Raw genomic sequence first — 15522 nt, forward strand, 5'->3', positions numbered from 1 at the left:
TAGCGTTACAGTAATCTATACGTCAGGTGACTTGGGCATTAACTGATACTTCAGTACTGTTCTGCCCCACATGTTGTTAGCTGTTAGCTATTATTTGTTGAACTGTGCTCCCCCTTCATCTTCTCATTTATTAACATACCAGTCAGTCACGTCCCACACTCACAGTGGTGCTGTAAAAGTCTATGAAACTCACGTAAAGCACGTAGGTCCCATAATAAACATTTGAATACAATACACCCCATGTGTCTCATGTAGGTACCCCTTTATCTCTTGTTTCGGTCACGTCCGAAGCGTATCTTTAGGGTATATAAACCCCTGGGTCTGGTTAGTTGTGGTACGCAGCAATTTGAACCTCTGTCTACGCGTTTCTCTTTGTCTTGATCCAACCATGGAAATCACTCGCCTTGTGAGTGTCTTTTAAAGCTTTATTGTTTAATGTACACTGTCTGCTATGTATTGCTTTGTAAATCACTCTTTATTGTCTTTAGTTGGACTCCTGTTAATACCTGTATGTTTCTTTTGTATATACTTCAGTTTACAACGAGGTACGTCCAGTAAAAGCCTTCAAGAAAGCTCACCCCTTGTCGTTTTTATATGGATGTGCCGAGTTGTTTAAGTTCTCTGTGGCTGCGTTGCACGGACAGCGCGGAGTGAGGCAGAAAAGTACTGCAGTAAGGCAATCCGAGAAATGTTACTTATATGGGAGGAATTATTTAATAAAGTTTGATAATTGCCATTATTAGTGTATAAATGGATATAAATAATTGCATTTAAACGATTCGCCAATATCTGTTGTATGTAAACGATACTGTTTTAAACGTTATTGTTTTTTCATCAGCAAACCCCGTTTCCACGTCGACCTGTATTAGTTTAAATGGCACTTTTGCCACTCGCAATATGGCGGACGCACTGACGTATCGTGTCGACTGGGCATCACAGTGAATGCGGCGTCTATCTATATATGTCTAGGCCTCCATCTGCTTTTAATATCTGCACACTACAAGCGATAGAAGTGACGTCAAACTGAAGCACCCTAGCCTTGGTAAAGGTGTCATTAGGTAGTCCGAAGTGCACTTTGTATTTAAATCTGACTTTGTCTTGTACGTACATGAAAGTACCTTGTGCGAACAAGATAAGGGCCATCCCATAATTTTGTTCACTGTGCGGTTCAGAGCTACCGTACATGAGCACTACGGCTTCCAACATTATAAACTGATGCAGGTTTTGTAGTTTTGATGGTCTTTTGATGAATTCATTATTCAGACCTGCGGTGGGTTGGCACTCTGCCCAGGATTGGTTCCTGCCTTGCGCGCTGTGTTGGCTGGGATTGGCTCCAGCAGACCCCCGTGACCCTGTGTTTGGATTCAGCAGGTTGTAAAATGGAAATGGATTATTCAGTCTTTGCCTGTGGCCATCACTTTTGAGTACAAATATAGAAGGATCATATATATGTAAGCTTGTAATACAGTATATGTTTTATATACTCTGTTGGGATTTTAGAATATTTTTACTTATTCCTTTGTATCGCACTTCTCAGGCTTAGAGGGATTAATGAGATGTTAATTTAATTAAAGAGTGGGATTAATGGGAACACTGGAACTTAATTTCAATTCAGTGCCCTTCAAATGAGCGAGAGGTCCGTTAATCAGACTTGTAGATGCTTGGCTTGCGAAGTGCCTTTGGTTTTTTTTCTGTATATTTCCCTTCTTCAGAGTATGTTTGCATAATGAGTTGTGAAAATTATGTGCCTTTAGTTTTTAGTTGTCTGGCACTGATGATGAACTACAATGTGAATATTTGCTATTATTACAGAAGTCTGATTCATGGACATTTTTGGTTATCTTTACCCTCTGGATTTTGTTACTTATAAGATGTTATTCATAGTCATTTACTTGCCCTTCTTATTGTTTAACAATTGTTTAAAATGTTGGAAGCCTTTGTGCTCTAATGTTAGACGTCATAGTGCTCATGTAATAATGTTATTTTTTTTTATTTCAGTAAAAGTAATATATTTGTGAAATGGATGTTTGTTAATAATATTTGATAAATAGCTGTTCTTTAATTTGTATCTTCATAGCATTGCAGCTGTTTTGTATAGTTTTGCATCCCAAGGTGGTCTTCTACTGCAGTAGCCCACCCGCTTCAAGGTTCGACATGTTTTGCATTCTGAGATTCTCTGTACACAGCGGTTATCTGAGTTACCATAGCCTTTTTGTCACCTTGATCCAGTCTGACCATTCACTGCTGCCCTCTCTCATCCACAAGGCGTTTCAGTCTACAGAACTGCCCCTCACTGGCACCGTTCTAAGTAAATTGTTGAGATGAGTTTGCGGGTGAAAATCTCATGAGATTGGCAGTTACAGAAATACTCAAAGCAGCCTGCCTGACACCAATTAACATGTCTCGCTCCAAATCACTGAGATCATATTTGTTCTCCATTCTTGTGTTTGATGTGTACATGAACTGAAGCTCCTGACCCGTATCTGCAGGACTGTAGGCGTTGAGCTGCTGCCACAGGATTGGCTGATTAGATAATTGTATGGCGAAGGAGGCGTTCCTAATAACTGAAGGAGTGAGAGTATAGAGAACATATACATTAATTGTGAGTTAACTAAAATTAAAGTCTGGTTATATATTTGGATCCAACATGAGAAATCCTGTAAAATTCACTTATTTTGATTCATTTGGCAAAAATATTAGCCTGTGTTAGGCTGTCTATTTGAGGAAGTGACATAAGTAAACGAAGTGAGTGGATTCGTGGATTTGGTAAATGGGTGGGTGTTATCCTCCTTCTAATTGGCTGCACTGGACGCGCTGACATGTTTTTTTTTTTTTTGCCGTAGCCCACGTGTTTTTCGGTACAAACAGATGGTCGGCGTTTTCGCGGGTCCAGTCCAGTAGATGCCACGACCGAAGCGCAGTGACAATTGGTAGGTCAGCACGGCGATGCGAGACGGCACGGAGCTCCATGCCAAGCCCACGGCAGGTCATTGCTGCGTGATTGAGCCCCGGTCCAGTCGCTGAAGTTTTTTTTTTTTTTGCTTGCACGGACATTTCATTTTCAAGGTTATTTTATTTTTTTGAGTTCTTTCCGTTAACTGGAATCTGCCGTGTCTTCGTCTCCTGAAAACGGGGTCGCGCTTTAACAGACAGTAAACGAAAATTTACCGTGGAAGATCCCCGCATGTGGATCAGCGAAAATAGACAAGCAGTTCTCATGCATCTCCTCCAGCCCAGTTCTCCCAGTCAGGCGCTCCTTCACCCCTCGGGGCTGTTGAACCGCAACCCAAAAAAGGACGCGATGTGTTCACCTTGACCGAAGTCCGCGCGGATGCCACAAACATGGAGAAGCAGGCGCTCATCACCGCCGTCAGTCTGTCCATGAGTGTCTGCTCTCTGATCCTGCTGGTGACTGCGATTTTCACGGACCACTGGTACGAGACGGACACCAGGAAGCACAAGGAGCAGTGCGAGCTGCACGGCGCCGACTCGAACGAGCACAAGAGTCGTCTGATGCCGGTGTATCACCTGCCGCTCCGGGAGAGCGGGGACCCACCGCGCAGGCTCAGCCTGTTAAGCCCGATCTCCGTCGGGAGCAGGGAGGACGACCTGCTGGACAACTGGAGATCCATTTTGGGATTAGGAGTTTTGGAATCCGAGTGCGGGCGTCCGCTGTTCTCGACCTACTCCGGACTGTGGAGAAAATGCTACTACCTGGGCATTGACCAGGACATCGACAACCTCATCTCCAAGGGTAAGGGCACCGTGGCAGGAAGGGTCCGTTAACGAGCTGCTCTGTGGATGTTCTGGCAGAAGTGCATGTAAGCTGAAAGATCTTGAGCGAAAGAATGTCATACACTCCTCTGGAAATGATCAATACATTCTAATACATAATACATTTATATAGCGCCTTTCCCATGCTCTATGAGTCTGGCCGCTCAATTTTGGAAAACAAATGTTTGTAAATAAACGTGAAAAGAAATCGTTTGTCCTGAAAACGTACAGATACTCATTAAATGACACCTTCATGCAGTGCAGTCGAAGCCCTTATGGAGCCCTGTCGGCGGGGGGCTCTTTAGTTACCACCTCCGTGTCTATAGCTCACTTTCAGTATCATTAGACTTTAAGGACGGATTTGGGGGCGGAATGTGATGCCCCCCGCACACTGCCCAGTTCCTAGATCACCCTGACTTGCCAAAGCGACACCCCACCCCTTGAGTGACGGCGCCCTAAGGCGGGCGCGTAATTGATTGAACGGTTATTCCTTATAGTTAAGAATCCATGTCATGCCTAGCATCAGGTTTAAAACGATATGTGTTTTTTAATTACACTCCATTACCGATTCTAAACTTTCAAGAAAGTGACTATAAACTGATCGATTCTTCACTTTTTATCTGCCCGTCAGCTCATTTTAATGAACTGAACGCTGAGTGCGCTTGGTCGATCCGGCGCATGCGCGTGTTTTTTTTTTTTTCAATTGATTTCTATCAATTGAAAGACATGCAGGTTGGGTGAATTGGCGATGCCATATTTTCAGCCCCACGATGGACTGGCGTCCTGCCCAGGTCTTGTTCCTGCCTTGCTGAAGATGCCGTCTGGGATGGGCGAGGGCTCCCCGCAACCCAGCCTTGGATATGCGACTTAGGAAGATGATTGGACGGGTAGGTTTAATGATGTGACCCTTACAGTATACTGTGAAAAATGTGGCCGTAATTTTAAGGGTTAAATGACTGTCAAATAACCGTCAGGAGATGCGAGCGGCTTGTGGTGTGCACAGTGAAAAGAACGCAGTCAGTGATTAGAATTTTGTTGTTATAACTTCATTCTGATTTTAAATTATTTCAGTTTTTAATAAACTTTTGATTTACATGGATAAATATATATATATATTTTTAATTCTAATCCATTTTATTCCAAAATTTGAAATTACAGTCAATTAGACTGTATACTATTTCGGTCTTTTTTTCACCGGTTATTAAAAGAGAACAGATGCAAGTCTTATTCCAAACTTCCTTTAAAGGAAAACATCATAACCGTATAATTTACATAACAAATATATATATTTTCTGAGAGGCGACTTCCACGTCATCTTTGTTCTGTTTTTTTAGACTCACTTTTGCCATTTCCAGCACAAAAAACACAACTTTTTTTTGCTTAGAGTACATCTTACTTTCCATATTACTTTTTTCTGTATTTATTTTTCACCGTATCTTTATCTTTTAAAAAATATACATTACCATCCATCCATTATCCAATTCGCTATATCCTAACTACAGGGTCACGGGGGTCTGCTGGGGCCAATCCCAGCCAACACAGGGCGCAAGGCAGGAAACAAACCCCGGGCAGGGCGCCAGCCCACCGCAGGGCACACACACGCAATCTAGAATCGCCAATACACCTAACCTGCATGTCTTTGAACTGTGGGAGGAAACCGGAGCACCCAGGGGAAAACCATTTCTTTTATTTCTTCGCAATTAAGTACAAAGTCTTGTTTTATTTCACAATTCAAACCTATACAAAAACCAACCCATTCTCTCTTTGTGGCAGGCAGCAAATCTCGACTTTTCAATGGCTTTTTGAACCTTCGGCATCCAAAACTGAACGCAAACTGCCCTTCAGAGGCTTTACTTTCACATTTAGACCCGGAGGTGCGTGGAATAAGGGACTACGTAATGTGGTGGACAGCAGGACTTTAGGGACCCTCAAAACGCGACTTGATGTTCTTGCGAGGAGAGCATTGGCGAGCTTTGTTGGACCGAACGGTTCGTTCCCGTCCAGAATATCTAGAGAACTTTATTTGTCCGCAGGGGAATAGAGGCTCTTTAAAAAAATAATTAGAAAAAGAAGTGATAAGTGAATTCATAAATAGAATGAAAAAAGAAAAACAGTGAGACATACGGAGCTTCTGTAAAAAGACTGCTGCTTGCACGGCACCAAGATTGTAATATTTTAATTAGGTGGAATTAAATCTCCTCGTACCTTTTTTAAATTCCCAATGTAACCTACCTGAAAATAAACCAAAATGTCCGTCTTTTCACACATTTCTGCCCCCATGCCCTCTACTAAATCATGACCAGAGCACCAATGACCTTTTTTTGTAAAAAAAAAAACCAAAAAAACTCCATTACTTTGACCAAACACTTTATCGTTTGTTTATTTTTGCTTACATTTAATTTTTGTGTTTTTTTCGCTTTATTACCACACACAACTTGGTCTAAGTGAGAGACCGTTGCCAGTCATCACTAATATATATATATATATATATATATATATATATATATATATATATATATATATATATATATATATTATTTTTTTTTATTTTAAATGCTCTGAAAACAAATGAGTTGGTCTAAAGAGTCCTGGCCTCTTTTTCTCTTGCTTATTGTGGTATTTTCTCAGCAGAACATTTATTCACTTGCTCCTAGCTGTTACCATCCATTCCTCTCTTACTATTCGCCATTCTTTCTTTCTCCGATTGCACATACCGAGATTCCTTGTTCAAATTTCCATAAACGTCTCTCCATGCTTATTCGCTTATTATGTCCTGACACGTTTCCTTCTCTCCCACCACATTTCATTCACTCCTCTCCCACCACATATTTTCTTTAATTAGTTTACGTTGCATTTTTGGCATTTTCTCGCTTGCCCTCTTTTCCTGTAACCCATACAGGATAATTTCTTCTATTATTTGATTTACTCCTAACTTCTTTTTCCATTTATTAAACTCTGCATTGCAAACTTCGTGGGCTTTTTCACAACACCGAAAAGCACGTTGCCGTTTCTGAAAATATACAATTTTCTCTCGGACATATTGGATTTTAACACTCTCATCTATATATTACTACAAATACAACGACAAATGGAGGAATATTTCAGACAAAATTAAATAAATGCATGCCTAAAAAAGTACTATGTGACAATGAATAAAAAAGAGCGTGAAATGAGTGCGTAAACAAATACACGTGTCATTGAATATTATTTATTTGTTTATTTATGCCCGTAATTTTACTCCGCAACACCCGTCAAAGCGGAGAGGGCGGGCAGTAGCGAGTGCTGTGTTTTAATTGGTGAATCGTCACCACAGGTCTACTCCAGCAGTTTCAGGGCGGAAGTGACATCACCTTATGTCTGGTAATGAACGTGGTCGTCACAAATCAAATTGATTGCCATGCTGATCACATCAAACCCCTAAACTTAACAAAACTAAGCCCTAACCTTAATCATTTATCCTACACGCTAGCCATACTAACCCTTAACGTTAATGGCTGGTCTTTAACTGACCTCCGGTGACGTGTAGTGCTCTGGCTCTGCAGATGGATATTATTGGGGTACAGCGGACTTGAACCTTCTGCCACCAAATAGCACATTTACAGCAGGCACTTGAGACGTGCGCTCCTAAGGATGAATTTCGTGTTTCTTGAATTAAAGGAGCCACTCAGCATGGTAATTCTGGGCAACTTTTTCTTGCACTTGTCACCACTTTGAGCAAATGAATGAGCCTCAGTATTCCCCAGTCAAACAAAACCCGTACATCTACTCTGTAGACAATTCACCAGTCAAAACGCAGCACTCGCTATAAACTGTAATTTGCTGCTAAATAATTAAATAGACTCATAAACCGATTCTGCGAGATTGTAAAAAACAAAACAACCCAGGATCCGTGTATGAAAAGCGCTGTTACACTAAGCAGCCCAGCACAGCAGATCCCCGCGGCAGATTGTGTCCCACTGACATGAGCAGAACATGCAAACTGCACACAAGTAAAGTCAAGGCGCAGCTTCAAGGTCGAGCAGCAGAAACACTAAGCACTGCGTCACCATGCCACCCATGAGGTCTAAACGTAGTCCTCCGTGCAGCGCGTGTTAAAATGAGGTCATTTTAGTGAATGTCCTGTTTAACACTTGGTGATAAATGGATCAGGGCCAGTTATTTACAGCTATTTTTTGTTCTGCGATTTTACATGGACTTCAAATGAAGCACACGTCCTCATCAGCCTGATTACTCATTTGCTCTGTGGGCGTCGGATTTCAAGCTTGTGCATGTGGTGGAACACGGCCTGTTTCACAGAACACAAGAAGCGGAATGATCTTTTTACTAGAACATCACACAACACTTGGAGGGTCCAAAGTCAGATAGAGGAGGGTCTGACAATTCAATATATCAAAATCCTGAGTTGTGGCAGAAAAGAAGAGAAAAATGTGGATAACTCGAGTGATTGATTAGCTTTGTGACCACTTGACATTCATCCCATCATCTTCGGAGGTGAGCCCCTGGGCATCACGGGGGAGTGGGGGTTTAGGACACTACAGTAGGTCCCCCTCAATGCCTGGAATGAAAACTTTGTTTTTAAGAGGAACGGGCCTACAGGGACTGCTTATATGTGAATTTGAATATGTGAATTTCCACTTGGGGATTGATAAAGTATTTATCTAATATAGTGCCTTTCACATCTATCTATCTATCTATCTATCTATCTATCTATCTATCTATCTATCTATCTATCTATCTATCTATCATTATATAGTGACTTTCATATCTATCTATCTATCTATGTATCTATGGGGCTCAGAGTTCTGTGCTACCCCACCGGGTGAGTCACTGCAGTCTAGGCTCGCTTGTTAGTGATGTGGCCTCAGACCTCCTAGGACCAGAGTTCAGATCCCAGGCTGACCATCCTCTGTGTGGAGTCTGCATGTTTTCCCCATTTGATAAGCAGTTTACTTTGTTTGGCATCTCCAGACTGGCCCTTTGCATGAATGGAGTTCTGCCCTGAATTGATTCCTACTTTCCACCAATGCACTCCTTGACCTCAAACGTGTGTTAACCGTGGACGTGATTGATACATTCATTAAATGAAACAGATTATGGTAATTAAGAAACTGTGCAGTTAAAATTCTTGAATAAAAAAGCATGAGTGCCCAGATTTATCAAGTTCAAAACAGTCCTAACTGGCTTAAAAATCTCAGGCTGAAACACCTTAAAAAAAAAAAAAAAACTGTCCTCATTATGGAACTCCTAACTTTACCAGGATTTGGGAGGACTCATGAGCTGTCCTAACTCGTTATGGAGTCGTTTACAAGATGGCATTCAGGCAGAAATTGGCACCCACATCCCAGGAAAGGTGGACCGTTTTAGAAACCCTGCACAATAAACTCGTGAAAAGATATTGATTCGACAGAGGTGGAATTCTTCTTCTTCTTCTTCCCCCACTTCTATGTTGGGTCAATGTGCCTGATCAGCCTTCTCCATACCGCGCTCCAGTTTATCATCAGAACGGCACGGAGAATTCCTGGCACTCTGCTACCACCACTGGCAGACATCTTGTGCACCCGCTGCAGCAGAAAAGCAAAGAATGTTTGCAGAGATCCAACCCACCCTGGCCACTGCATTTTCACTCCTCTGCCAGGCACTTCAGAGTCCTGCATGCCCACAGCACCAGGCTGATGAACAGCTTTTATCCTGAAGCAGTCAGCCTATTAAATGTCAGTGATCACTACCCCTTCCTATAACGGAGACCACCGTGATTGAAATGAACTTCTACGTCAACCACACATTGTCACACTCTTAAACATGACCTGTGTGGAACTCGTGACCATTACATTGACTGTAATTCTTTCTTTCTTTCTTTCTTTCTTTCTTTCAAATTTATGAAAAGCAGGTAACATTCCATACAAATCATATCCAGGCTTTGAGGGGGGCCTCCCGCAGTGTGCTCTGGGTCATACAAGTCAAACTGAACAAACTAAATTCAATTCAACCTCCAGCCAAGAGAAAGAGAGGAAGGCCAGCAGCCCAAGTAAAGCGTTAAGAGTAGAAGAGAGGGAAGAGAATCCTTTTCCCCAATAAAAGTTTATTCTAAAATGTTATTGATCAGATCCTGACAGGTTTTTTAAAAGTTTTGAAGAGATCCACTAAGTGAGAACTTGATTTTTTTTACAGTTTCAAGTAGTATATAACTCCAGTTACCCACTGACTTAAGAGCGGTGGGCTAGGATTCTTCCAATTGAGCAAGATAAGTCTCGGCGCCAATAGCGAAGTAAAGGCCGCTACAGTTTGTTTGTCATTCTGCCCTTGAAGCCCCTCTGTGAGCCCACCACACACAGCTGTTAATGGGTCAGGAATGATTGTGACAGCGAGGCTGCCTGATAGACATGCAAAGATTTTTGTCCAGAATGTTAATTTGGTGCATGTGGCCCAGTGAGGCTGGAGCTCGATTGCAACGTTTGCAGGTTGGGTCCTGCCCTGGAAACATTTTGGACAATTTAAAATGAGACAGATGTGCTTGATAAAAGATTTTAGGTTGAATAATTATATACTTTGCACATATGGAGTTTACTCCAATCTAAGCAAATGTGTTCCTTCCTTCCTTCAGGTATCGCCCAGAGGTGCACGTCGGTGAAGTACCACTTCTCACAGCCCCTACGACTGAGGAATATTCCATTTAATCTCACAAAAACGATTCAGCAGGATGAGTGGCATCTTCTCCGTAAGTACGCGGTTGAACATCAGTTGACAGAGGAGAACCACAGATCAATGAAAACAAATATACAGTATTGCTGTGATGAAGTGTGATTTCTATTTCATTTTTTGCTCATTTATTATTAGATTTCTGTCCTTCTGAGAGTTTCCTTTGGAAGTTTTTGAAAGCTAGAAATTCTTTGTGTTTTTTCCATCTATAGTATTAGGTTTAGATTGTTATAAATTTTATTGTATCCATTTTGGTTTTAACGGGCATTGGTATTTTAAAGTCTTGTTGGTAAGACACTAACAGAAAGACAGGAGACAGAGCTGGAGATGGCAGAGTTAAAGATGCTAAGATTTGCATTGGGTGTGATGAGGATGGACAGACAGATTAGAAATGAGGACATTAGAGGGTCAGCTCAGGTTGGATGGTTGGGAGACAAAGTCAGAGAGGCGAGATTGTGTTGGTTTGGACATGTGAGGAGGAGAGATGATGAGTATATTAGGAGAAGGATGCTAAGGATAGAGTGGCCAGGGAAGAGGAGAAGAGGAAGGCCCAAGAGAAGGTTTATGGATGTGGTGAGAGAGGACATGCAGGTGATGGGGGTGACAGAGCAAGATGACGAGGACAGGAGGGTATGGAATGAGATGGTCCACTGTGGTGTTCCCTAACAGGAGCAGCTGAAAGAAGAAGATGATTCAGTTCTTCACAGAAACTCGTTTGGCAGCAAATCCAGCTTCGAGTCTACTTGGGGGTAAATCTCTACAAGCTTTGCACACCTGGATTTTGGCAGTTTATCCCAGGGTTGCAAATGTATTCAAAATCAAAAACTGGCATCTTACCTTCTTAGAAGTATTTAGACCCTTCATTCAGTCCTTTGTAGCTACAGAGTAACGGGGAGTGTGGAAGAGAAGTGAAGAAGAGAGTACAGGCAGGGTGAAGTGGGTGGAGAAGAGTGTCAGGAGTGATTTGTGACAGACGGGTATCGGCAAGAGTGAAAGGGAAGGTCCACAGGACGGTGGTGAGACCAGCCATGTTATACGGGCTGGAGACAGTGGCACAGGAGACAGAGCTGGAGGTGGCAGAGTTAAAGATGGTAAGATTTGCATTGGGTGTGACGAGGATGGACACGATTAGAAATGAGGACATTAGAGGGTCAGCTCAGGTTGAACAGTTTGTCAAGAGAATCGAGATTGTGTTGGTTTGGACATGTGCAGAGGAGAGATGCTGGGTATATTGGGAGAAGGGTGCTAAGGATAGAGCTGGCGGGTAAGGGGAGAAGAGGAATGTCTAAGAGAAGGTTTATGGGATGTGGTGAGATGGGACAGGCAAGTGGTGGGTGCAACAGAACAAGATGAGGAGGACAAGAAGATAAGAAACAGATCGTCTACTGTGGCGACCCCTCACGGGAGCAGCCAAAACAAGAAGTAGTTAGTAAAACGTCGATGTCGTCATTATGGGTGGAGTCACAAAGGCTGTGACGCTGACACTAACAACTTAGTGAGTTAAAAGTTCGTCTTTGTGTGCAAATTCACTGTCCGAGTTTCCACGTCCAACAACCCTTTTGCGATTCTTGTTTTGTTGTTTTCTGCTTTGACTTAACTTTCCCTTTTTTGACTTTATTTCCAGATTTGCCTTCATTATTACGCGTTCTCGATTTGTGAGTTTTGACGCTTGCTTGTTTTCCACTTACACCAGTCTTGCAATCTGTCTCATCATTCATTTGCTGTCTTATATGGCACAATAACTTGATTGGCTTACTTTATGTTAAGTTACATCTGAGGTTTCTTTAAGCAGTATATAGTGCTGTATTTACGTGAACAGATGCTGCAGTGCTTATTTCTCCCTGAATAACCTTTTGTGTGGCGTTTATTTGGAATTTCCCTTTCTGAAGATTTGTTTTTAAAACACTTGGTAAAATTACCAGTTCATCCTCCATTACTTAACGGATTATCACATAAATAAAATAAAGACTGAGAACATAACCGCTACTAACGTTTGCGCTTTAAAATGTGTTGCTGCGTTTAAGCCCCGAGAATTTCAATGTAGAGCTATCACGCCTGCCGGACGTCACAATATGTCACGTGAGAATCCCCGGATTTGAAACGACACCGCGCATCACAGCATGGATTCTTCATACTAGGGACCAGAAAACCAAGAATGCCTTACTGTTTTAAGGCAAAGTTTTTAAAATGTTTGTCTTTCAAATTTAAAACTTTAGCTATAGGTTTCCATATACTGTATTTTGCAATTTATGCTTTTAAAATCTGGAACACGTTAGTCAGCTGCTACAAGATATAAACTTATTTATCGACTAGAAGATTCAGCGCATGGCGTATTTGAGTGCCAAGTTTATTTCTTTCAAATTACGTGTGCAGCACCGTTTATTTAAGGTGAAGCATTTATCTGTGTGAATATGATGTGTGTGTGTGTACATTTAAAAAACACCTGCCTAGCACTGTGTAGGTCCCTTTCGTGCTGTTGAAACAATTCTGACCCACCAAGGCATAAGACCGCTGAAGGTGTCCTGTGGTATCCCGTGCCAAGGCGACAGCCGCAGATCAGTTAAGTCTTGTAGGGTGTGAGTTGGGGCCTCCATGGATCGGATTTGTTCTTCCAGAACATCCCACAAATGTTCAATCATATTGAGATCTGGGGAATCTGGAAGCCAAGTCAACACTTTCAACTCTTTGTCCTGTTCAAGGTGTTCACTTTATGTGTAAGGACTCGTATGACGCTGTTAGGCGTGCAATGCAGGAGGAGCAGAGACTGACAATAAAATCTGAAGCGGGTGTATGGAAAGGGGTGCAGCCAAAAGGGCTGGGAAATACTTTAAAGGACTTGACCTGGATGATGGTGCGAGGGACAGGATTTGTCACAGACAAAAATGTGTTCAAGACCAGACTGTACCCAGGGGTGAGGGAGACAACTAGACACGTGTTTTGCGAGTGCAGGTGGGCACAAGTAGTTTGGTTGAACGTGGAAGTAGAAGGCAGAAGATTCAATTGCTTTGTGATATGGTTTAATTCTGAAAGGTGTGGGTCCAGCGGTGAATGGTAGAAGTTCGTGGAAGCCTATTTGATTTGGCTTATTATTAGTGATTGTTTCAAATCGTATACGTCTTCACGTCTTATAAATGATGCGGCTTTTCTTAACATTATGGTTAACATTCGGATTGTGTGGCGGTTATTGGAGTAAATGAAGTGACCTAAACGTGCACTCGGATTGACCGTTCAGCGGAGCGCCTCGAGCTGCTCGGATCAGCACGGCGGCAAACACGGAAGCTGAGATCGGGCGGAAGACGAAGGACTGTAGTTGCACTCTACTGGGCACGTGGGAGGAGTGGGCGTGAAAATGATCATTAATTTGCATACCCATGAGACATCGGCGAAAAATGTTCATATTTCGTATCATTTTATAAGGAAAGAAATCACTTTCAATCAGTCAAACCTTGAATGTTTGGAAATCTTCGTAAAGGAAATGTTTAGTTGCACTTCGTTTGACAAACTCCACAAAAGTCCCAACTTTTAGAGACGAGTGGAAGTTAAAGGGGTGCCTGCGTATTGAGGTATCGAGTATATACTCTGGCTTCTCTTCAGCTCGTATAAATCTTTCGCCTTTTACTAAAGATTTCCGTGGAGAGGAGCATCAAAGAGTTTACATAATTTTTTGATGCCTTGCGAAAGCGAGGCTTTCTGAAATTGTATAAAATTAGATGTTTGCTGTGGTTTGTGTATATTAACAGCTCTAATAAGTATTATTATACTTTATACCTAGATCTGTTTTTCTTTTCTTGTCTATTTCTACCATGTTGTCTCCTAAAATGGCTGTTTTTCCATTGCGATTCTCGAACTACGCTTTCTTGTGTACATACATTTTGTTTCGTATATCTTAACAAAAACTTCTCAACTCTGCGCATCTCTAAAATGTGATTACTAGTCTGTGTATAAAAAATTAACTTGGTGACACCATCACATCCTACATAGTGCTTGTGCCTTAACGTCAGTCATTAAATATCAATTGCTACACTTGGAAACCACCAAAATCTGCCATCGGAGACGTTAAAGAAGGACAGCGCCATAAACGATGTTGTCAGTCATTATCCAACCCGCTATATCCTAACACAGGGTCACGGGGGTCTGCTGGAGCCAATCCCAGCCAGCACAGGGTGCAAGGCTGGAACAAACCCAAGCTGGGCGCCACATAGACATATATAGGTAGGCGCCGCATTCGCTGTGTTGCCCAGTCGACACGATACGTCAGCGCGTCCGCCATACTCGCAAAAGTGCCATTTAAACTAATACAGGTAGACGTGAAAACCGGGTTATCTGATGCAAAAACAATAACGTTTAAAACAGCATCGTTTACATACAACAGATTTTGGCGAATCGTTTAAATGCAATTTTTTATATCCATTTATACACTAATAGTGGCAATTATTAAATAATAATAATAATTATTATTGTTAAATAATTCCTCCCGTATAAGTAACATTTCTCCCTTCTTCCATCTCCGAAACATTTCTAGACTTCTTCTTGTTCGTACCCAACACAGTACTAAAGTATCAGTTAATGCCCGAGTCACCTCACGTATAGATTTCTGTAATGTTATTCTATCTGACATCCCATAAAAACGTATCCATCGCTTACAACTTCTTCACAATTCTGCTGCCAGGATAATAACCTGCTGTTGTAAATCCACTGAACACGTCACACTGATTCTCTCTCAACGTCACTACAGAATACGACACACAATCCCGCTCTGAACATTTAAATCTCTCCACACCTCGCTGATCTCCTCCAGACTTCACTCCTCTCCTCACTCAGATCCTCATCTGCAGCTCGACTTTCTGTGCCACACGTCAGACTCAGTGCTGTGTGAGCTCGAGTGTCTCTCCTGGTGCTCCTCAACTCAGGAATTCTCTTCCCTCTCATATCCGTCAGCTCGACTCAATAACACATTTTAAAACTGCCCTCTAAACTTATCTTTTTAAACTGGCATATCAATTGTGAATTTTTCACTGTTACTGCCAGTTATCTTTGTTTGTTTACTAATTA

At 42.0% G+C, this 15522-nt stretch overlaps 1 protein-coding gene and 1 non-coding gene across 4 annotated transcripts in view; both read left to right on the forward strand.

Moving 5' to 3' along the window:
- Nucleotides 1-2294: 2294 nt before the first annotated feature.
- tmem178 (transmembrane protein 178) overlaps nucleotides 2295-15522 on the forward strand; it is a 57815-nt gene continuing 44587 nt past the window's right edge. The window contains exons 1-2 of one of the 3 annotated variants that reach the window (XM_039738351.1): nucleotides 2295-3754; nucleotides 10376-10489. In XM_039738351.1, coding sequence (XP_039594285.1) covers nucleotides 3343-3754; nucleotides 10376-10489 — 526 coding nt within the window. In that variant the 5' untranslated portion in view covers nucleotides 2295-3342. Of the gene's footprint in view, nucleotides 3755-4501; nucleotides 4662-8194; nucleotides 8266-10375; nucleotides 10490-15522 lie in introns of those variants that run through there. The other 2 variants (XM_039738352.1, XM_039738353.1) reach the window with 2 other exon arrangements.
- LOC120517050 lies at nucleotides 14045-14158 on the forward strand. Its single transcript, XR_005630974.1, has one exon. It is a non-coding gene; the product is annotated as a U5 spliceosomal RNA (small nuclear RNA).

Source organism: Polypterus senegalus, chromosome 16 (genome assembly GCF_016835505.1).
Source record: "Polypterus senegalus isolate Bchr_013 chromosome 16, ASM1683550v1, whole genome shotgun sequence".
NCBI lineage: Eukaryota > Metazoa > Chordata > Cladistia > Polypteriformes > Polypteridae > Polypterus > Polypterus senegalus.